The sequence below is a fragment of the Xenopus laevis genome, chromosome 9_10L, assembly GCF_017654675.1.
Source record: "Xenopus laevis strain J_2021 chromosome 9_10L, Xenopus_laevis_v10.1, whole genome shotgun sequence".
NCBI classification, from domain to species: domain Eukaryota; kingdom Metazoa; phylum Chordata; class Amphibia; order Anura; family Pipidae; genus Xenopus; species Xenopus laevis.
In genome coordinates this window covers 128,747,126-128,769,874 of record NC_054387.1, presented here as the reverse complement: position 1 = coordinate 128,769,874, position 22,749 = coordinate 128,747,126, and the positions used below count along the sequence as shown (strand labels likewise).

Here is a 22,749-nt window from a genome sequence, read left to right as displayed (position 1 = left end):
TAGAAGTGTTTAAATGTCTTTATTCAGTGGACAATCGCTGACGTTTCGGCTGACACGACAGCTTTTCTCAAAGAAAGAAAGGCTGTCGTGTCGTGAAATACTTCTAAGACCTGTGAGTGCGATCTCCATTTCCAGCTTTATATATATATTTTTGATATTATATATATATATATATATATATATATATATATATATATATATACTGTATATATAGTTAAAAAAACTTCGAACTTCAAATTCAAAAAGACCAATTTTTGGGGGTCGAAGTGAGCCGAATTCGGCCTACTTTCAATCGTATGATCGTACTTTGATACTAATTTTTTTTTTACTTCGACCTTCGATCTCCCAAACTCCCCCAATTGTCTCCATACAGGTTCTAGGAGGTCCCCCATAGGCTAAAACAGCACTTTGCAGCTTTTAGGTTGCGAATGGTCGAAGTCGAAGTTTTAAACAGACAGTACTTCAAAAAAATTCGACCTTCGAATTTCGAAGTTTTTCTTTCCACTTTGAATCTAAGTATGATTATTCCCTAGTCGAAGTACACAAGAAATAGCTTGAAATTCGAAGTTTTTCACTTCGAAACTTCACCTCAACCTTTGATTAATCTGCCCCATAAAGTAGCCCTTGTTGGAAAATATGAGGATATTAGAAGTAACCTCATAGTTCCATGACCTTTATAAAAGCACTCGGCTTTCGGCCTCGTACTTTTATATGGTCATGAAACTCCTCGATGACTTAAAATATCCTTATATTTTACAATAGGGGGTACTTTATTCACTATATAATATTATTTCCTATTGCTTTACCTTTCTCCCAAGTCTCTTTCCTGTTCATCCTTCATTCTGACTAGTGATGGGCTAATTTGTCCCATTTTGCTTCGCCATGAGTTTTGCAAAACTGATTTTGACGCCTGCGACAATTCAAAGTTGACGGCGACGCCCATTAAAGTCAATGGGCGTCCATTACTTGTCACCGGTGTCTAAATTGTTGCCGACTTCGATGAAACTTTTATCGCGGCAAATTCGGGAATTTATTCGTCGGTGATGAAACACGGACATTTGCCACGAATTTGCGCCTGGCGAATAAATTCACCCATCACTAATTCTGACCTTCAAACTACCGATTGGTTACTAATGCAATATTCATCGCAACCAACCAGCAGGCGGCTTTGAGCTACTGTATCTACGGCAGGCAGAGAAAAAACTGTGACTGGTTATGTGCGGCCCATTTATATAACTAGATTTTTGGTGTTGTTGGAAACTTTACCCCTTACCGAGAATGCTGGATAGAACTTGCAGCTCATCGTCATACAGAGAATCAGTCACGTCGGTGATATTGAGCCTCCCACTGTTCATGGAGTGATACAAAATGGCAAAGTTGTTAGTATAGACGGATTCCCTAAAAGCGGAGGCGTTGGAGTTGGTAATGACAAAGGGCTGGAGGCAGATGTTGGTATAATCCCGCAGAGCGTTGACAAGCCAAAGGTATTCATCTTCCCCACTCCTGGAGAATATCCCCACCGCTGTCTGTTTGCTCGACGACATTTTTACCTGGAGAGATAAGCGCTTGAGTCATTGTGTTTAATGATTATTTATCCTGTTCTTACCCCCCATTTCTACTGGCACCAGCTTTATTCTTTATAAGTGATCTGGGATGGTTTTAAACACAGAGGGATGGAGCGAACTTCACTGGGAACAGAAAGGGCAGTGACATAGTGACAAAGTGCTGCGGAACATGTTGGTGCTTTATCAATAAATAATAGCAATAATATACAGTCCAAGGGCAGTTACAGAGCTGAGGACAAAAATCAAGGTGCGGATCAGAAACTGTCATATCCATAGTGTTTGAGTTCCTTTGTATTGTCCCTGTGCTGTCTCTTTGCACCCATTGCACCCTTGATAGTATATTGCCCTAAGATAAGTGATTAGTGCACGACTGTATATAAACCATATAGTGACACACTGTAGTGATCAGTGCCTGGATCTCATAGTGTATTTGTGTGCAGTACTAAAGGCAAAGTCACGCCACTTTTCTCTCTCTCTCTGTTCTCCCTCCCTCCTTCCCCTTCTTCTGTCCCTGCCTCCATCTGTTCTTCCCCCTGCATTAAATTCCCAACACTTTCATACTTCTCCCCTCTCCTCTTACCTTCTAGCTGAGCTTTTCCTATTGCTTTTGTACGTCTTCTTTATCCCCAGCGACTTCACTCATTCTTCTTGTCCCTCTCTCAGGCCTTTGCCCAGTGAAAGTGAAAGTAAAGGAGTGGTTGGAGCGTAGCTGAGAGACAGGAGGAGGGGGGGCAGGTCTCAAGCGAGATCTCTCTTCCTATCAGTGCTAGTTGTTAGTGACACCCAGTAATCAGCCTGCAGTCACGGCTATGGGTGCTCACTCCCTGTCCCATTCCATCATCTCTCCCCATAGAAAATACCGTTTCATTCTGCTTAAAAATCCAGTTTGTTGAAATAAACACATTCCTATCATTTCTGCCTATATGTGCTTTGCTACAGCTGAGGTTCTGTGACACCTGCTTAATTCTCTTATTTTGGGATATTGTTACAATGAATCTATCACTCTCGCGTTATAACAGTGACGCACAATCAATGCGCCTTTACATTATTATTCTTTATTTGTATTTTACGGAAGAGCCTGACAGAATCTCCAGATGAAAATTAACGGGGCAGTTCAGATTCACAAAAATTATTCTCAAATAGTATGCCCCAATTAATGACCTTTTTCCGCAATATCATTGTATTCTTCTAAAATGTCCATTTGTGTAAAAAAAAAGTTCTGTGCAGGAAATATAAACTGGACACACCTCAATGTTAAATTAGAAGAGTAGGATATGGCATAGGTATGGGACCTGTTATCCAGAATGTTTAGAACCTGGGGTTTTCCGAATAATGGATCTTCTATAATTTGGATCTCCATACTTTAAGTCAACTAGAAGATGATGTAAACATTAAATAAACCCAATAGGCTGGTAGTTCTTCCAACAAGGATTAATTATATAATAGTTGGAATCAAGTACAAGCTACTGTTTTATTATTACAGAGAAAAAGGAAATAATTTTTAAAAATTTTGATTATTTGGATAAAATGGAGTCTAAGGGAGACGGCCTTCCTGTTCGGAGCTTTCTGGATAACGGGTTTCTGGATAACGGATCCCATAACTTTAATTAATGTAAGGCTTCCAGTTGCCAACAAAAATCCTGGACTATGGAAACAAACATAACGTCAGATTCATGGACGAGAGTGTAGTGAGAACAAATTGGTTTATGGTTTATCATGTGATCAAGTCATGGAGGAGATTCAATTTGAGGAGAAAAACTTTTCTCCAACTTCAGTTCCAGTTTTTTCTCCCATAGACTTCAATAGCGTTTTCTCGTGATACACAGTGAGATAAGTGTTTCTGAATTGATTTGCATCTCAAATTGAATCTCGTCCATGAGTTAACGTTGTATAGTTAACTATGGGACCTCTGTGGTCTTCTGTGTGGGTGGTATGTAGAACATTTTGGACCTACAGTAAAGCAGGTGAGTAAAGCACCACTCACGAAAAGGCTGCGGTCTAGGAGCCAGTTTGAATGCAACATTATTAAAGAGGAAATATATTGGTGAAAATATAGAAATGCAAATGAAAAATATCTGTTTGATTGATGTCATCAAGCCGGCAGTTGATCTGTAATGGTAGGATGTTACCTTTCTGGGTTTCAAGTCCTTCTCTTTATCAGGTGAGTCTTTCTCCTCATCCCACTGATTAGATATGAAGAAGAAAGAACTGACAGTCAATCATACATCTCTAATGGATATTCTGTATAGTAACAAGTAAACCCAAGTCTAGTAACCCCTGAGATGTTTGTTTTCAAACATTGGCCCAGTAAATGCTACCAGTTGACTAGATCCTATAGGTGACTAGCAAACATTTCACACTTTGAATCAGATTCAATTCAATAAGAAAAAGGTTTATCACATGAAAAGTCATGGATGAGATTCAATTTGAGATGCAATTCATCTCAGAAAAACTTCTCAGTGTTTATCACTTGAAAACTCTATTGAAGTCTATGGGAAAAAAACTGGAACTGAATTTGGAGAAAAGTTTATTCTCCTCTAATTAAATTTTGTCAATGACTATTCACTTGATAAAACATGAGATAATTTTTTTTCTCACTGAATTGAATCTGGGCCTTTATTGCATAACACAGCAGAAAGAAAAAGTTATCTCCTGTTTTATCACGTGAAAACTCATGGACGGGACTCAATTCGAGGAGAAAAATACTTTTCTTGTCCCCCCTCTGACCAGAAACACCCCCTTTCAGATACGGCTTTGAGATGGTCAAACTACCTGTTAAGGGACATTACCCCTACTCAGTTAACTTCTTCATTGGTTAAATTTAATAAATGTTTTTTCTCGGAGGATTGGAGATCTCAACATTTCAAATTAATCCATCTTGGTTATGGTAAACTTTTTCGTTCTTATAAGGGTTTAAGTTAGGTTTCGTTTTGTCCCAAATGTAATCAAGAAAATGTAAACCTTTTTCATTATCTTTGGAGCTGCCCTCACATTACTCTTGTTTGGCAAAAAGTAAGAGATTTTATTAATTCTAAGTTGAAAATAAATCTAACTATATCTCCAGTTTTATGCCCTTTTGAATATTGGCACCCCTTCTTTTTCTTTGAGTAAACATTGTAAATCTGATCCTGTTTTGATCTCAAACTTAATTTTACGGTTTATGGCGGCTACAAAGAAGGCCCTATTTCTGTTTTGGATTTCAGAGTCTACCCCCTCCTTAAAAGAAATTTTAGTATATCTAAACCAGTTATGCTGGCAAGAGGCCATAAAAATTAAATTTGAAGAACCACACATTAATACTATGTTTTCTAATGATTGGTCTCTTTATTTCGATCAAATAGACTCTAAATATAAAACTAATATTCAAGAGCTATTATTGATTTAACTATCCTAATGTCTGGGCAACATAATTAACTCAGTGTTTTTTTGTTTTTTTTTTGTGTTTCTGTAACTCCACCATGCGAGGTATAGGTTTGTTTTAGTTATGTGTTGCTTTTGTTAGTTTAAACAGTAGATCTGGTAACTAAACATTATTATATACGTCATATGTACTCTTATTTGAGGCAAGTATAATCCTCATGTTTTCACAATTGTATTATTCCTTTGTAGTAGAAACAGCACGTTAAATGCATTCAAATAGTTTAATCATACTCAATTTACGCTGTGTAAAAGTATTTCTGTATATTTTTGAAAACCCAATAAAAATGTTGAAAAAAAAAAAAAAAAAAAAAAAAAAATACTTTTCTCCAAATTCACTTCCAGTTTCTTTTCCATAGACTTCAATAGAGTTACGTAAAAAACAGTGAGATTTGAATCTCGACCATGAGTTTTCACATGATAAACCTTTTTCTCACTTTTTTTGTGAATTTGGCCCAATATGTCTTATCCCCACCCATAGCCATCTTATAAACCCCCTACATAGGTCATGTGGGGCTGGTCATATATATAGATACCAGTATATTATGCACATGATTCCAACCCAGGGCCCTAGCAGAGACTGGGGGGGGGGGCAATTGACCAATGTAGGGATGACAATACCAAATACAGGTATGGGATCTGTTATCCCAAAACCTGTTATCCAGAAAGCTCTGAATTACGGAAAGGCCATCTCCCATAGTCTCCATTTCCATTTTCTCTGTGATAATAAAACAGTACCTTGTACTTGATCCCAACTAAGACCAGATTAATCCTTATTGGAGGCAAAACAATCCTATTGGGTTTAATTAATGTTCAAATGATTTTTTTTAGTATACTAACCACCATATGTTATAAAAGGCACTAAGTTTGCCCAGGAGCAGTAACACTTAGCAAACAGGTGACCAGTAAATTCTACTTGCAGATTGGTTACTATGGGTTACTGCTCCAGGGCAAACTTAGTGCCTTTAATTACATAACCCCATTGTGGAAAACCCCAGGTCCCGAGCATTCTGGATAACAGGTACCTTACCAGTCTCTGCTGAGTGCCCATGTGGGCTCTAAAAGCTTTACTTTTACCAGAATATTGGTCCTAAGGTCAATAGATAGATACCCACCATGTTTATACTCTTGTGGGAAGCTGTGGAAGAAATAAACAGTTATTATTTTACATTTATAACGTGTAATTCTGTAATTGATTATAAAATATACTCAGTACTTACCTGCAGTAACTATTTCTTTTATGGGTGCCATTTTGCTTAACAATATGTTGTAATTAGTCTTGTCCTCCCTGCTGAACAGGAATAGATCCAGAGCTTTGAGTCTGATGGTTGGTTGACTATGAAGAATTCTGTTCTTTGCATTATGACTGCTGTCAACTAGGTCATCAGCAATTACCACCACTTTGTCTTTCCCTGCCAGAATGACAGGACAGAGAGTTACAGTGGTCAGTTAATGACTAAATGATGAACAAGTTCCTCAGATGCTGGAAGGCTCTTCTACACAACATATTGGAGAGCCACAGTCTGCAACAAGGTTGACCCTGTGCCAACCTGTAATCTTGAAACTGTAGTTGTCCAAGTTTTTTTTTTTGTCCAAGTTGTCTATTTGAAGCCAAAAGCCTCTCCATGTCTCATGTATTTTTATATTTCTGGTCATCAAGACCATCAATAGGTTTTATAATAAGCAGAAAGGGTGATTTCAATACTCTTGGTGCCAACACAGATAGTTACACAATTACATAGTTAATTGGGTTGAAAAAAGTCCATCAGGTTCACCCCCTCCAAATGAAACCCATTGCGTGTATATATATATATATATATATATATATATATATATATATACTTATTGTAGATTTAATAGTTACATAATTAAGTGGGTTGAAAAAAGACCAACATAAAGGTGTTTTGACCTCAGCAAGTACATTCTGGGAATTCAAGACTTACAGTGTAAACAGGGAACTAGTAAAGGAGCAATGAAGGTGCAGTATCACATGTTAGAGTGACCATATACAGGCAGATTTAATCTGCAGATTCGTGCTCCTTACACCATGTATGGGGACCTCCAAGAGAACCACACAACAAATATCTGTCTGAAAATAGGACAGCTATCGATTGGGCAGGTTTGAATTTTCCCTCAAATTTGGGACCATATTGGCTCGTTGATGTGTCCTTCTTTCCGACGGCTTGCATTCCCAGCATTGTACTCTGATTGCTTGGCCCTTGTGAATAAAGCCAATATTGTCCACCTTAAGTGGGCATATTGGGAAAAGATCTGCTCATTAGGTGACCTCCTAGATCTTATAGTGTATGGCCACCTTTAGTGTAGCCCTCTGATCAAATGCACAGTCCATTCTCTTAAGTATCTACAGACCATAAATTCACAAAGCATACACTATGTCTATTGCATTAAAGGCATTGTAAATGATAATGAGGATAATGAGCTTTTACATTAATAACCCTATCGTGAACCAATGTTTTGATCTTCTTTCAGTGGCATAACTAGAGTGCACCGGCCCCCTCCAAAAAAATCTTCAGAGGGGCCAGGTGCACTCTGATCCCCATCCTCCCGCCCACTTCCCATCCTGCATCTGCTCCGCCCAAGTCCCGCCCACTCCCAGCCATCTTGTGCCCCACTTCCTCACCGCAAGTAAGATAGTGGCTGGGCAGGAGGGTGTTTTTATATTAGCTATAGAGGAAGGAGACCCCACAGTCTGGGCCCCTCTGTGACTGCATGGTCTGTTTCCTCTATATATATATATATATATATATTTTTTTTTTTTGTTCCTGAAGATGGCTCCAGCGGACGAGCCGAAACGTTGATCAATAAAAGTTTTTCTATTTTTGTATAAAGATCTGTTGGTGCGGTTTTTCTTTATGCTTATTACTATTGATATATATAACCAGCACACAGGCATTGCTCTTTGGTGTGCACTGTGTCTAAATTTACTATATATATATATATATATATATATATATATATATATATATATATATGATATATATATGAAAGCAGCTAGTAAGTTGCAGGTAAAACGTATTCGTCCCTTTTATAAAATATATAATTAAACCATAGAATTCTTAATGAATCAGATGAAATTAAGCGTAGGACTGGCCAGATATGGGATGACTTTGACGTAGTTGGCCAGCTTAAATATATTGCAATATATGGACAAACAATCCCTGTTTTGTTTAAAGGGTAAGGCATTTTTTCAGTAGCAGTAGCACAAAATGTCTCTGTCTTAAAATATATTGATAATGGGTTGAGTGCAGAGGAATCTTGTATTTGTCTATATATATATATATATATATATATATATATATATATATATATATATATATATATACATACAGTATATATATATATATCTATATATAGTTAAAAAAACTTCGAACTTCAAATTCAAAAAGACTAATTTTTTGGGGGGTCGAAGTGGGCCGAATTCGGCCTACTTTCAATCGTATGGTCGTACTTTGATACAAATTCTTTTTTACTTCGACCTTCGATCTCCCAAACTCCCCCAATTGTCTCCATACAGGTTCTAGGAGGTCCTCCATAGGCTAAAACAGCACTTTGCAGCTTTTAGGTTGCGAATGGTCGAAGTCGAAGTTTTAAACAGACAGTACTTCAAAAAAATTCGAATTTCGAAGTTTTTCTTTCCACTTTGAATCTAAGTATGATTATTCCCTAGTCGAAGTACACAAGAAATAGCTTGAAATTCGAAGTTTTTCACTTCGAAACTTCATCTCAACCTTTGATAAATCTGCCCCATAAAGTAGCCCCTTGTTGGAAAATATGACTATATTAGAAGTAACCTCGGAGTTCCATGACCTTTATAAAAGCACTCGGCTTTCGGCCTCGAGTTTTTATATGGTCATGGGACTCCTCGATGACTTAAAATATCCTTATATTTTACAATAGGGGCTACTTTATTCACTATATTATATTATTTCCTATTGCTTTACCTTTCTCCCAAGTCTCTTTCCTGTTCATCCTTCATTCTGACTAGTGATGGGCTAATTTGTCCCATTTTGCTTCGCCACGAGTTTCGCAAAACTGATTTTGACGCCTGCGACAATTCAAAGTTGACGGCGACGCCCATTAAAGTCAATGGGCGTCCATTACTTGTCACCGGTGTCTAAATTGTTGCCGACTTCGATGAAACTTTTATCGCGGCAAATTCGGGAATTTATTCGTCGGTGATGAAACACGGACATTTGCCACGAATTTGCGCCCTGGCGAATAAATTCACCCATCACTAATTCTTGACCTTCAAACTACCGATTGGTTACTAATGCAATATTCATCGCAACCAACCAGCAGGCGGCTTTGAGCTACTGTATCTACGGCAGGCAGAGAAAAAACTGTGACTGGTTATGTGCAGCCCATTTATATAACTAGATGTTTGGTGTTGTTGGAAACTTTACCCCTTCCGAGAATGCTGGATAGAACTTGCCAGCTCATCGTCATACAGTGGATCAGTCACGTCGGTGATATTGAGGCTCCCTCTGTTCATGGAGTGATACAAAATGGCAAAGGTGTTAGTATAGACGGATTCCCTAAAAGCGGAGGCGTTGGAGTTGGTAATGACAAAGGGCTGGGGGCAGAGGTTGGTAACATCCCGCAGAGCGTTGACAAGCCAAAGGTATTCATCTTCCCCACTCCTGGAGAATATCCCCACCACTGTCTGTTTACTCCACGACATTTTTACCTGGAGAGATAAGCGCTTGAGTCATTGTGTTAATGATTATTTATCCTGTTCTTACCCCCCATTTCTACTGGCACCAGCTTTATTCTTTATAAGTGATCTGGGATGGTTTTCAACACAGAGGGATGGAGCGAACGTCACTGGGAACAGAAAGGGCAGTGACATAGTGACAAAGTGCTGCGGAACATGTTGGTGCTTTATCAATAAATAATAGCAATAATATACAGTCCAAGGGCAGTTACAGAGCTGAGGACAAAAATGAAGGTGCGGATCAGAAACTGTCATATTCTTAGTGTTTGAGTTCCTTTGTATTGTCCCTGTGCTGTCTCTTTGCACCCATTGCACCCTTGATAGTATATTGCCCTAAGATAAGTGGATTAGTGCACGACTGTATATAAACCATATAGTGACACACTGTAGTGATCAGTGCCTGGATCTCATAGTGTATTTGTGTGCAGTACTAAAGGCAAAGTCACGCCACTTTTCTCTCTCTCTCTGTTCTTCCCCTGCATTAAATTCCCAACACTTTCATACTTCTCCCCTCTCCTCTTACCTTCTAGCTGAGCTTTTCCTATTGCTTTTGTACGTCTTCTTTATCCCCAGCGACTTCACTCGTTCTTCTTGTCCCTCTCTTCAGGCCTTTGCGCAGTGAAAGTGAAAGTAAAGGAGTGGTTGGAGCGTAAGCTGATAGACAGGAGGAGGGGGGCAGGTCTCATGCGAGATCTCTCTTCCTATCAGTGCTAGTTTGTTAGTGACACCCAGTAATCAGCCTGCAGTCACGGCTATGGGTGCTCACTCCCTGTCCCATTCCATCATCTCTCCCCATAGAAAATACCAGTTTCATTCTGCTTAAACATCCAGTTTGTTGAAATAAACACATTCCTATCATTTCTGCCTATATGTGCTTTGCTACAGCTGAGGTTCTGTGACACCTGCTTAATTCTCTTATTTTGGGATATTGTTACAATGAATCCATCACTCTCGCGTTATAACAGTGACGCACAATCAATGCGCCTTTACATTATTATTCTTTATTTGTATTTTACAGAAGAGCCTGACAGAATCTGAACCTTTACTATCACTAGTGATAGGCTAATCTGTCCCGTTTCGGTGAAAAAATTTGCAAAACTTCAAAAAAAATTAGCGAAACAACGAAAAATTCTCAATGGGCACCATAATTATTTTTGAAGCGCGACAATTTCGACGAGTGGCGATTTTTTTTTTTGTCGCAGTGAATTTTCCCACTGTGAATTTTCACGGCAATTGCGATGAAATTCATCGCCAATCCATGACTCACGAATAAATTCACCCATCACTAACTATCACGTCACTAAAAAACACTGGGCAACTTTTTTCATGTGCTGCAACTTGAGGATGGGATTTAGTCTTTTTAGGGCGGATTTGGTATTTGATTTCACGGAGAATTATTATTCAGATTTATTTCATTTCTTGCAGCTTTTGGATTGGGCTTCATCATTTTTTCATGGTTTGTAAGTTACTGTATGATCTTTCCTATTCTGACCATACACTAGAAGAACCAATCTTTTGCCAAGGTTGCCAAGAGAGCGGATCTTTCCCCCGATATGCCCACCAAAGGCGATATTGGGCTAATCCTATTGTTTGGCCAAACGACTGGATTATAACAATGGCAATGGGTGCTGACAGGACAAGGATCACATCAACTAGCCAACGTGGTCCTTGATTTCAAGGGAAAATCAAACCCGATCCCCATACCCAGGCAGATAAGCTGACGTCACAAATCAGACCGATATCGGCAGCTTAAATCTGTGTGGCCACCTTTAGTCTTTAACTGTTAGATTGCAAGCTTTGTTGAGCATGATGAGTCCGTAATGTTCATACTCTGTAATCCTCTGCTCTCTCACTGACAGTCTGTATCATTCCCACACTTTAACCCACTGTTCTTTCTTTATTCATATGTCACTTTCCCCTTTTATTCGTTGATTTCCCATTACCCATGTGCCTATTTACCTTTAACCTTTGTATTTGTCTTCAGTCCCCCTGCCTGTAAGCACATTCCTCCCCCTCCTCTGTCTTTAGTTCAGCCCTTCGCTGAGTCAGAATGAAAGTGAAAGGGACTTTACCATGTGGATGGGAGGGGGAGGAAATGAATAAGCCACATTCTCTCTAATCGCTGCACTTCTGTATCTAATCACTCACGTACAGGCCTCTGTCTGGGCTGCCTTTCTTCCTTCCTCATCTGTTCTATATTGAGAGCACGTGGGGATTTTAATAATTGCTGATCAGACTTGTGGCCCCTAGAAAGTATGAATGTGTAGCTTGTGTTGTACTAGGCATTTATTAAAGGGGAAATTCGATTTTTCCTTCTGTACTGGTTTAAAGATTGTGCATCAGCACAACAAAAAGCTGTAACATGAAATCGTGTCAATCTCTGTGTTAGAGGGAGGGAATATTGCTGGACCATGTAACTAATAGTGAGCTCCCTAGAGCACTTATAGAATAGACTATAAGGGTAAGGGCACACGATAAGATTTGGGAACATTTAGTCTCTTCTTTGGACGACTAATCTCCCCAAAAAGCCTTCCCACCGGCTAGAATCTAAATTGCCAGGGGATGGCACTAGGAATGGAGGAAACTTTGGGCGACTTCGGAAAACGCAGTGATCCGAGTGCCATCCCACCGCCAATTTAGATTCTAGCCGATGGGTGTCTCTGCCCTAATCAGATTTATCAAATTTTGAGTCGTTTTTTCCCTGAAAAATTCTTATTTTTTCAGTACATATTCACTAAAAAAATAGAATTGTTCGGATTTTTGAATAAAAACTCAAGCTGGAAAGAGCTTGAATCCAAAAATTCTTGTAGCCTTGATGTTCAAGTTTATTCAGTGGTTTTCACTCGAAAACTCAATCATTTCAAATTTTGTTCTGTGGCAAAACTCGATCAGTTCATTTTGCGTCCTGACTTCACTAATACCAGTTTTTTTACATTCAAATGTTTTCTTTAATAAGAAACCATTTGAGTTGTAAGTTCATTTGAGGTCTAAATAAGATGATATACCTTTAAAATTTGACCGTTGACAAATATGCCCCTATGGTCCATAATCATCTGAAGTCACAAACAATTGGATATAGAAAGCAAAACACAATGACTACAAACAATATAATTTTATTAAAGGATAAGGCTTTGCACTGCCCATTCCTGTGTGGATGTAATTTGTCTGTAATATACTGGGAGCAGCTGGTGGAATCTGGGGCTGGTAGATAAGGAATGTAGGTAAGGTGGGTATCTGTACCATATCCAGAGTGCAACTGAAGAGTTATATACCAGGGTACAGGAGGTTGGAGATGTTTTATGTGCAACCTAATTCCAGCACAGGACTCTATAAGCCTTAGTTGCATGAAGATCAGTTTCCAAGTATCATAGGCATTTTCTTGGATGACCCTGAAATGTAATAGTCAGAATTACTGTAAGTCAGAGCACTAGTTAGTTGATGGGTGAAACATTATAAATAAACATTAATACCATTGGAAAGAGGCATAAGTGCATCAAAGCAGTTACTCTACCATAAGAGAGTTTATGAATAGGGCCTCTATGTAATAAACTTTTCAAATATAGTTTTAATCAAATAAGTATATCATTAAAGAGGATTATATCAACTTACACTGAAAATCTGGGGCCCCTTATTAAATAACATAATGACCAAAAGATCCATCCCAAGAGCAATCACTGTGTAGGGAACCTAAAAAAAGAAAAAAGGAGAGGACACTCATGTAAGCATACATTCTAATAAAGGAGTTTTAAGTCTTTTTGCTTTTTAGACTTGAAATGAGTCTAAATGAGTTTTTAGATCTTTTGTTCTCCATCGTTTGGTCAGAGACACCTCCTCATTACCAAGTTTATAGATGTAACAAAAATTTGTAGAATTCATCCTGCTATTGTTTTAAAATGTCAAGGTCAGCAAAATAGACATCAACCTAAAGTCCTTCATGGATTCCATGAGTATTATATGAGCATATAAGCATCTAACCCTCACTTTCAACCTAGAAGTTCTTCAAGCAGGGATTTCATGCGCACATAGAATTAAGAGCAATTAAGAATTCAACCCAAATCTCAACCTAGAAGTTCTTCAAGCAGGGATTTCATGGACACCTAGAAGAACAAATGATAATTCAACCAAATCTCAACCTAGAAGTTCTTCAAGGCAGGGATTTCATGGACACCTAGAAGAGCAAATAATAATTCAACCCAAATCTCAACCTAGAAGTTCTTCAAGCAGGGATTTTATGGATACCTAGAAGAGCAAATAATAATTCAACCCAAATCTCAACCTAGAAGTTCTTCAAGCAGGGATTTCATGAGCACCTAGAAGAGCAAATAAGAATTCCACCCAAATCTCAACCTAGAAGCTTCTTTGAGAAAGAATTCCATGGCCTACCTAGGAGAGCAAATACGCAGTCCCCCAAATCTTAACCTAGAAGACATTTAAGCATGATAATCTAGGAGAGGAACTAAGCGTTAATCCGAAATCTCAACCTAAAAGTCATTCAAGCAGGGAAGTCCATATGTATCCAAGAAATAAGAATTCACACCTAATCTCAACCTAGAATTCTTTCACACAGGGATTCTATTAGTATCTAAGATATAAATTAAGAATTAAAGCCACATCTCACATTATTTGGCCTTCAAACTATAACCACAAGTTGCTGCTTTTGGCAGGTCCCTTAAGGAAGCCAGACCTACTGATCTAATAAAGTAATAACATTATTTATACTTACCATCTGTACTGACCAAACTCCCCAAATCATAACAATGCCTTCAACCAAGAAGTACTGCAGATACTAATGGTAGGAGTGGGCAAGCAAGGCTCTGTAATAGAAATTTCATTTCTATTTAATTAATGGAAAATCAAACCAGGCTAAGCGCATAACACAGAGCAAACTGAAGCTGCTGCGGAAGCGTTTTCCTATGTAACTAAGTTTAATAGGAGCAAATTCTTTCTAATTTAAACAGAATGCCTCTAGGATTAAGCAGAACATATAATAGTCAATATTAGCAACCATTCTAAACAAGTAAGCATCTTACTGAACCTTAAATAGGGCAAAAACTGTTGACTGTCCCAAACAATGTGGCTGCTCTTGGATCAGGAGTTAAAAGTTAAAATTACACATCTCCATGGGCCCATAATGTATCTGCTCTTGGATCAGGAGGTTTTGAAAATCCCATGAGGCAAGGACCAGTTCTTGACCAATTCCTGACAAGTCTTCTAACCTGGTGCCAAAGATCCTTTAGTTTGGTGGCCTTGGATCTTCTTGTGTATAGCCATCATTAGACTGTTCAAAACACTTACACTTTTCTGCTGTGAGTTTCCTTTCTTGATGGGCTGTCCACAAACATTGGAAGCAAATCAGGCTGTGGGGTAAATGAGAGGTAAAGCAAAGCATATATGTCCCACTCAAAGCAAAGAAACACAGTATATACCAAAATATTTGCTCATTAAATGGATTAACATGGATTTGTCAGCTTGGTGGTTATTCGCACAATCTGGGACATATAAATATGCCTTTAAATTCTCAACATAATAACTTACTAAAAGGGCCTTAAAAGTCATAGTTGGAGTAAATATGGATCTGGGTCTGTTCTATGGAATTAGCAGGGAGTAACTCGTATTGGTTCACAGAATATATGTAGTGGTAATACAAAGCCCTATTGTGCTGTACCCCTCACTGCAAAATCTATCCCCAAAATAAATGATCTCTTTAATTCTTCTTCCTACATGCTTTCCATAAAGTAGAAATACTTACATCACTGCCTGAAAATGCAGCTCTGTAAATCATAAAGGACACCTTCAAGTTGGTTATCACTATAAGAATGATCTGCCAGAAAGAAACATTTCATTTCACTTGATATTCCATTAAATCAGCACTTATAGTCCATATATACTACATCTTGATTCTACATCTGTCAAGTTATACACATCACCATGTTGGGAATCTAAGAAGGACATTAAATTGCCCAAAAACCTAGGGGCAAATTTACTAATCTCCGAAAATTCGCCAGCGACGGCTTCGCTCACATCGCAACACTTCGCCAGTCCGTGGATTCACCAGGTCAACGCTAATTTACTAAAATCCGAAGTTGCCCCCAGGGAGCTGAACCGATGACGAAGTTCCGCTAGCGTTACAGCGACAATCGAGCGAAGTTGCACTAGCGTTGCCTAATTTGCATACAGTTGGAAGTTAAATTTGAATGGATGTATATGTTGCAGCAAATACTTTACACTACCGGGAATCCCTTAATAAAATAAAATAAAGTTGTTATATTGCCCTACACATGAAGCCACTGTATAGTTTATGTGCCATATGTTAAGGGGAAGCCTGGTTACCCCAAAAAAATGTACAATCTTTTGCAGCCTATCACCCTGAAAAAGGAAAAGACGCTAGTGTTTTTTGGGACTTAGAAAAATTGTAAACTATTTTGAGGAACTCCTATCTACTCTATTGCACTTCGCCTGGTCTGAGGTGATGAAGGCAAGTCTGGCGCAAGAGGTAGAAATCTGCATCTTATTGAATTTGCGCAGTTTATGTCCATTCGCCAGAGCGAAAATTCGCCAGGCGTTAGGGAGCGAAGAAGCACTAGAGTCTATCGTCCATCGCTAGCGATGTTACGCCAGTGCCTGTTAGTAAATCAGTGAAGTACCGAAATGATGTCACGCTGGAGAATTTTTGCCTGCTTTAGTCACTTGCCCTTAAGTAAATTTGCCCCATAGAATAGACCTTACTGGTCTTACATTATGGCAACAACATTTCATCTGGGAAAAAGGGTGTGGCTAATTGTGCCAGATGTATCAGTTGACCTTCCTCCATCTATACAATATATTGCTTTATTGTAGAATGGAATGGGATATGAATGGGATAATTAAATCGTTAGTCAGGGTTCTCATAAAAGGGATATGTTGTGGTGGAGGGGGGGGGCTAATAAATAAATCCAGTATTCTAGCTAAATTCTTTGTTGGGTTTTAGTTCCCCTTTAATTGTTGAAAATTAAATAGCTTACATACAGTAGGTCTTAATTGAAAGTGAATACATACATTATAAAATCATCAGGACTTCGGACAAAGATAATGGCAACCAAACCATAAAACAAGGAAGCACAATGGAACAATCTAAAGGATTAAAAAAAACAAGAAAAAAATGATTATTCAAGGTCACTTCATGATCCACCGATTTGCAGCATTTCATTGTTTTTTTTCCATTAGTCAGCACTTTCATGACAGTCAGGAGAGGGTTAACAATCAACATTAATCAGTTCATCAAGTCAATGAATGTGTCACATCATCACAGTTGTTGGACTGCTTGAGCCACAGCCCCGAGCACTAACTCCCAGACAGTTTGTTAATCCCAGATGCAGATGATTTTGGATTTTGGAATTTTAACATAATAACTTCATAAATCTGAATTTTTTTCAGCGACATCATTAATGGCCCTTAAGTTTTTTAGATTCCAATGCATTACTTTCATTTCTAAATGAAATATATTAATAAATGTATTATAATATTATACAAATATTTAGATTAAGATATTTTATATATATATATATATATATATATATATATATATATATATATATAAAATATCTTAATCTAAATAATCCATAAATAATTATATATATATATTATATATATATATAATATATATATATATATATATATATATATATATATATATATAATTATTTATGGATTATTTATGTCATTTTGAGGCCTTCCAGTTCCCTGTTATTACAGCATTACAGTACATTACAGACCCCTTGGATATACTGTATTAGCACGAGGTGAAAGAATGAAGTTTTAACCAATCATTTTGCCTTCCTTTTCTGCACCTAGCGGCTGGTTCTCTAATACTAAATGAGACCTGGTTTGTGTTATTAAATGATATTCTGCCATTGCAATTTGAAGGAACGAGTAGATTACTTACAGCACTTCCCAGGGAGTGGCCACTGCCCTCTAGAACAAAAACAGAAGACATTTTTTAAGATACTTATCTTTATTATACAACGGCTGATTTCCTGATGGTTCCAAAAGACAAAAAACAAAAAGCTTGCCTTATGGTAAGCAATCCCAAAGGTTGGAAAGGTTAGATGAACATATACAGTATAGTAATAATATGATAAATAAAAGGTGCAACCAACTTGTTACTCCAGACCGTCTAGTTTATTGTTTTGTTTCATTACCTTTTGTGCAAATTGCAATAATTATACACAAATCATGTAGAGTCGTTATTATTGTGCATTTTGTCACTTTCTAGTCCTGAACAGCAAAAAATGATTCTTATAACCATTTGGTCTGGTGGTAGGGCCCAAGTCTAAAATCATCTTCAAGCCTAAACCTACCCTGATAATCCAGCCAATGAGAATACACAATAGATTAATGTATAAACTAACTGAGTCTGCACAGCTTGCTGGATATCCTCTGCAACACTGATCTTAATAAGGCAAGCCTTGGAATTGCTTCTGTTTAAAGCCGCCTATATTCTTTAAACTTGGGTAACTACAGAGTAAGGTTAAAGGGATACTGACATGGGAAAAATGTTTTTTTCAAAACACATCAGTTAATAGAGCTGCTCCAGCAGACTTCTGAACTGAAATCCATTTTTCAAAAGAGCAAACTGATTTTTTTATATTCCAATTTTGAAATCTGACATGGGGCTATTGGCAGTTTTCCAGCTGCCCCAGTCATGTGACTTGTGCTCTGATAAACTTCAGCCACTCTTTGCTGCTATAAAGTGAGTGATATCACCCTCCATCAGCAGAAAATGGGAAGGTATAGCTGCCTGGTAGATATAGGAACAGCACTCAATAGTAATATCCAGGTCCCACTGTGACCCCATTCAGTTACAGTGAGTAGAAGAAACAATAGCCTGTCAGAAAGCAGTTCCATAGTGCAGCACTCACTCTTTCTGAAAGCACATGACCAGACAGAATGAACTGAGATGCGCCTACACACCAATATTACAACTAAAAAAATACACTGTATACTTGTTGGTTCAGAAATGTAATTTTATATGGTAGAGTGAATTATTTGCTGTGTAAACAGTGTCATTTAAAAATAAAAAGGACCCCATACAAATCATGACAGAATCCCTTTAACTAGAGGAATATGAATAATGTCAGTATCCCATACAGGTCGTTTTCTGTACATCTGACTTTATTCTTAAAGCCATTAAGGATCAGTAACATAAAATAAAATTCGTTAGTATAGAATGGAAAAAAACCCCACAAAGGCAAATGAAACTTTTAAATAGCTAAGTCTTTATTAAGAAATAAAATACCGAAACTCCGCTTTCGCGACACAGCGACGATCCATCATGCTGTGATCGATTTCTCCTCCCTGGCTATCTCCTATAAGGAAGGCAGGGAGAAGAAATTGAGCGCCGCACGATGGATCACCACATCACCTTTTCTGAAGAGGAGCGCAAGCGGAGTTTCAGTAAGTTATTTCTTAATAAAGACTTAGCGATTTAAAAGTTTTGTCCTTGTGTTTTTTTTTCCGTTCAATAAAAAAAATTGATGTAACTGGTCCTTTAAGTAGATTTGACTAAAGCTGGGTGTTGGCCCCATTTGTTCTCTTGGTCAGCCAGTGGCTCCGTAATGTGTCAGATGAAGGTGAAACATTATCAAGAATAGGAAGGAGCAGTGTCAATAAAAGGTAACGGCTAGAGGGAAACAACAGGGATAACAGCTCTTGAGGCTGCTGGTGGTCCCAGAGAAGCCCTGATTGCCACTTTCAATACATGTTTTTCCTTGAATCATCTTTGCCATGGCATGGGGGCCCTGATGCCATGGAATGTTTAGTTCAGCTGTTAGTATTGGCACACTGGCTACAGTATGGTAGCATCACAAGATCGTCATGTATGACGATGTACATAATGATGACATGTACAAAATGTATGACAGTGCAGCCTAACTTTTAACTTTTAAGGGAATATATTAACATCACCACAACTCAGAAACGACTAAAAAAAACAAACAAACAAATGAAATGAATCAAAAATTAAGTTTTGCTAATTTATGCAGCTTTATTCAAGATGCAGTATTTGTAGAAACAGCCATGCGGAGGAGTATTAAGCCCAATATATGCCATGGATAGAGGAGGGGAGACGGGGTGCAGAGTGGGAATAAAACTGCTGCTCATCACTTGCTGGAGTGAAGCCACGCTGGGTTTATATGCACTGGGTCAAAGGCGAGAAGGAACATTTTTCAAGTTTACATTGAAGTACCTCTTCTTGTTACAGTCTTCTGATGAAATTATCACAAGCCTGTAAAAAGAAGAGATGTACAGGGTATTATATTTTAAATTTGTGAATTAATAGAACCGTTGACACCTTTGCAAAGATAGAAGCCCCATGCAGTTAAAATGTCAACCCCTTATTCTCCCCTTCACTTATTTGTAAAGTCCATTTGATGCAGTTGACCTCCTCTTATGGTTATAGGGTTTCCTAACTAGACACATTATTCAATATTCTGTACGTGTCCCTTAATTCCCCTGTGTATTCTGTATAAGTCACTTAGGAGAACCTCTGTAAATGGACCAGCAAAAACTTTGTAGCCTATTTCAAGAGTCAAGACCAAGTTTCTTGGAGTTATCTAAATGTATCAATCAAAAAAAAATCTACAACATTTAATGAACATATTTGCCTGCTAAAACATTCAACTTTTTTTTGTAGGAAAACAGCACTAGGCAGTCCCATGTTTTCTAATTTTCCCTGAATTATAAAGAGTTTTAGAAAACACTGAGAGAATTTTAATGAAAGAAAATGAAAACATGAATGTGCCCAAGATACTGTATGTACTAAAATGACTGTACCTGTCGTGAACTTTTCTTTGAAGGGATTCATCAAGTTCCTCATAATACTGTTATTCTGCTTTGTTTCTTTGTCTATAAGGAAGATATTCCAGGCCAGATTTGCTATCTTAGGCTGACTCTTAAGGATTCTGTTTCGAGCAGTGGAGCTGCTGTCATCTAGATCATCAACAACTACTGCAACCTTGTCTATGCCTGTAAAATAAACACAAATATAGGAATAGAGAAATTTTCATTATACTGTGATCATAAACAAATTCAAGGCTCCATAATAGACGAAAGTGGGTCATCTAATCAACAAATCCATTTTTTACTCCTTTGGCCATCAATCAGATCATTTTGGAGGCCTATGGAGATAAACCAGAAGAGGACTCCATCAACAGGTAGATGCAGTCCTCTTCTGACACCATTTCTAACCCGCCTGATAGATACCTGGTGACTCTAAAGTTGATAGTTTATATCAACCCATGCATGGCCAGATTTATAAAGGATGACAGATCTATGCTTCAGTATACAATGGAGCAAGTTTAATGAACCCTAATGGCTCAGCATGAGCTTTAACAGTATTCCGGGGACAAGTTTTGGACCTACATCCCCTTTAAGATGGGCATGAAGATAATTTTGAAATCTTTGAAATGCTATGTGTGATGCATGATGGAGGCAACTCTAGGTACCTAGTTCAGATGATAGATATTCCAGCTCGTCATCATACAAAGAATCCATCACATCAGTGATATTGGTCCTTCCTCTACTCAGGGAGTGATACAATATGGCATAATTGCATCGACACACCTCTTCTCTGAATTTAAAGCTGTTAGTATTGGTGATGACAAAAGGTAAGACAGTGTGACCTGTGGACTTTATCAGGTAATTTATAAGCCAGTTGTATTCCTCAGGGCTGGATCTGGAAAACATTCCAATTGTTGCTTTTTTGCTAGACCTCGGACTCTGCCATGAAATACAGATACACAATGATCATTCACATCATCAGTAGATTTAATGACAGTACATGTAAGATAAGAAGTACTTCCAAAAAGTCCCATGCAGAGTCCCATTTACAGCCCTGGACAGTTGTCTGCCCCCTAACTACAAAGATTTCTCTGGCTTTTAGTATAAACACAACAGGAGCCCTGTGAGAGATGATAAGGAGCTTATGCTCCGCCTTCTGGTAAGACAATGGCTGATTAGGCAAGGTTAAAACTGCAAGCTATGCTAGTAACTCTAACTCACAGTAGCTTGGGCAAAATAAAAAAGTAAACATATATTACCCTTGGGCAAACCCACATGAAAAATGAAGGTATTCTAGACCTTTTATCATGTAATACTAGACCATAATATATTTCACTGTACCGTGTCAGGATAGTTGACTTCATGAGAGACACGTGCACTGGAGTTGAATCTTTTGGCAATAATCAACACGGCTATTCCACTGGATAGAAATGTAAGAAGAATCTTTGTATAAAAGAAAAGAAAAACAAATGTTAAACAGGATATCGCACAGTTTATTGTGTTATACGGAAGCTATAGGCAAGCACACAAGACTTCATTTCTGTAGCAAGTGGGGATTTTTCCATATTTAAATAATAATAATAGTGTTTTTAAACATAACAAATTCATATTTTAAAAAAGAATATTGTTTGCGTGTCTATTATGGACTATGTACTCCACATGAGGCACATGGAATGTCAAATGTCTGTTGGCAAACCTAAAAGGTTGGACGTGTGGATGTTGCTTACACAATTGGGCCCTAGGTGTTTTATTTGATAATATTATACATACAGGTTTCATTAAGTTATTGGTTAAACAAATTTCTGGTTTAGAGGAGGTTTTCGTGAGGTTTTAGTCCAATTTAGGCAGGATAATCCCAAATTTCAGACCACCAAAGGGGTGAGGTTTACCAAAAAGATGGTGGAACATTGAGGAGATTATGCCCTTCTCTTATAGTCACCACGTGTGGTTGACCATATCATGGCCATGGCCTAAAGTGTCCATGTATATGTCTCATTTCTCATCTTTCCATAGAGTGGCCAGAGCTTAAACAGTATGTGACTGATCTGCTCATATACTGGCATATATGGTGCATTGGCAGATAACATTTTCAAAGCTGCCCCATTGCCAAACTGACCAAATTTCACAGTAGTGGTCTATCTAATATAATATAAGTTGGGTTATAAGCTGTTTTTCTTTGTTGAGGATGATTAGGAATGTTGAGGATGATTAGGAAGA

At 38.0% G+C, this 22,749-nt stretch overlaps 1 protein-coding gene and 2 long non-coding RNA genes across 14 annotated transcripts in view; all 3 read right to left on the bottom strand.

Moving 5' to 3' along the window:
* Nucleotides 1-22,749, bottom strand: part of LOC121398308 — a 216,732-nt gene that overhangs the window by 41,682 nt on the left and 152,301 nt on the right. For all 12 annotated transcript variants that reach the window (XM_041577396.1, XM_041577398.1, XM_041577397.1 and 9 more), the window contains one exon: nt 21,874-21,975. In XM_041577396.1, coding sequence (XP_041433330.1) covers nt 21,874-21,975 — 102 coding nt within the window. The remainder of the gene's footprint in view (nt 1-21,873; nt 21,976-22,749) is intronic.
* Nucleotides 3,694-6,217, bottom strand: LOC121398313. The gene is made up of 3 exons (XR_005964237.1): nt 6,203-6,217; nt 6,098-6,120; nt 3,694-3,748 (listed from the first exon to the last, which is right to left on the bottom strand). It is a non-coding gene; the product is annotated as an uncharacterized LOC121398313 (long non-coding RNA).
* LOC121398312 lies at nt 12,855-14,486 on the bottom strand. The gene is made up of 3 exons (XR_005964236.1): nt 14,441-14,486; nt 13,327-13,404; nt 12,855-13,106 (listed from the first exon to the last, which is right to left on the bottom strand). It is a non-coding gene; the product is annotated as an uncharacterized LOC121398312 (long non-coding RNA).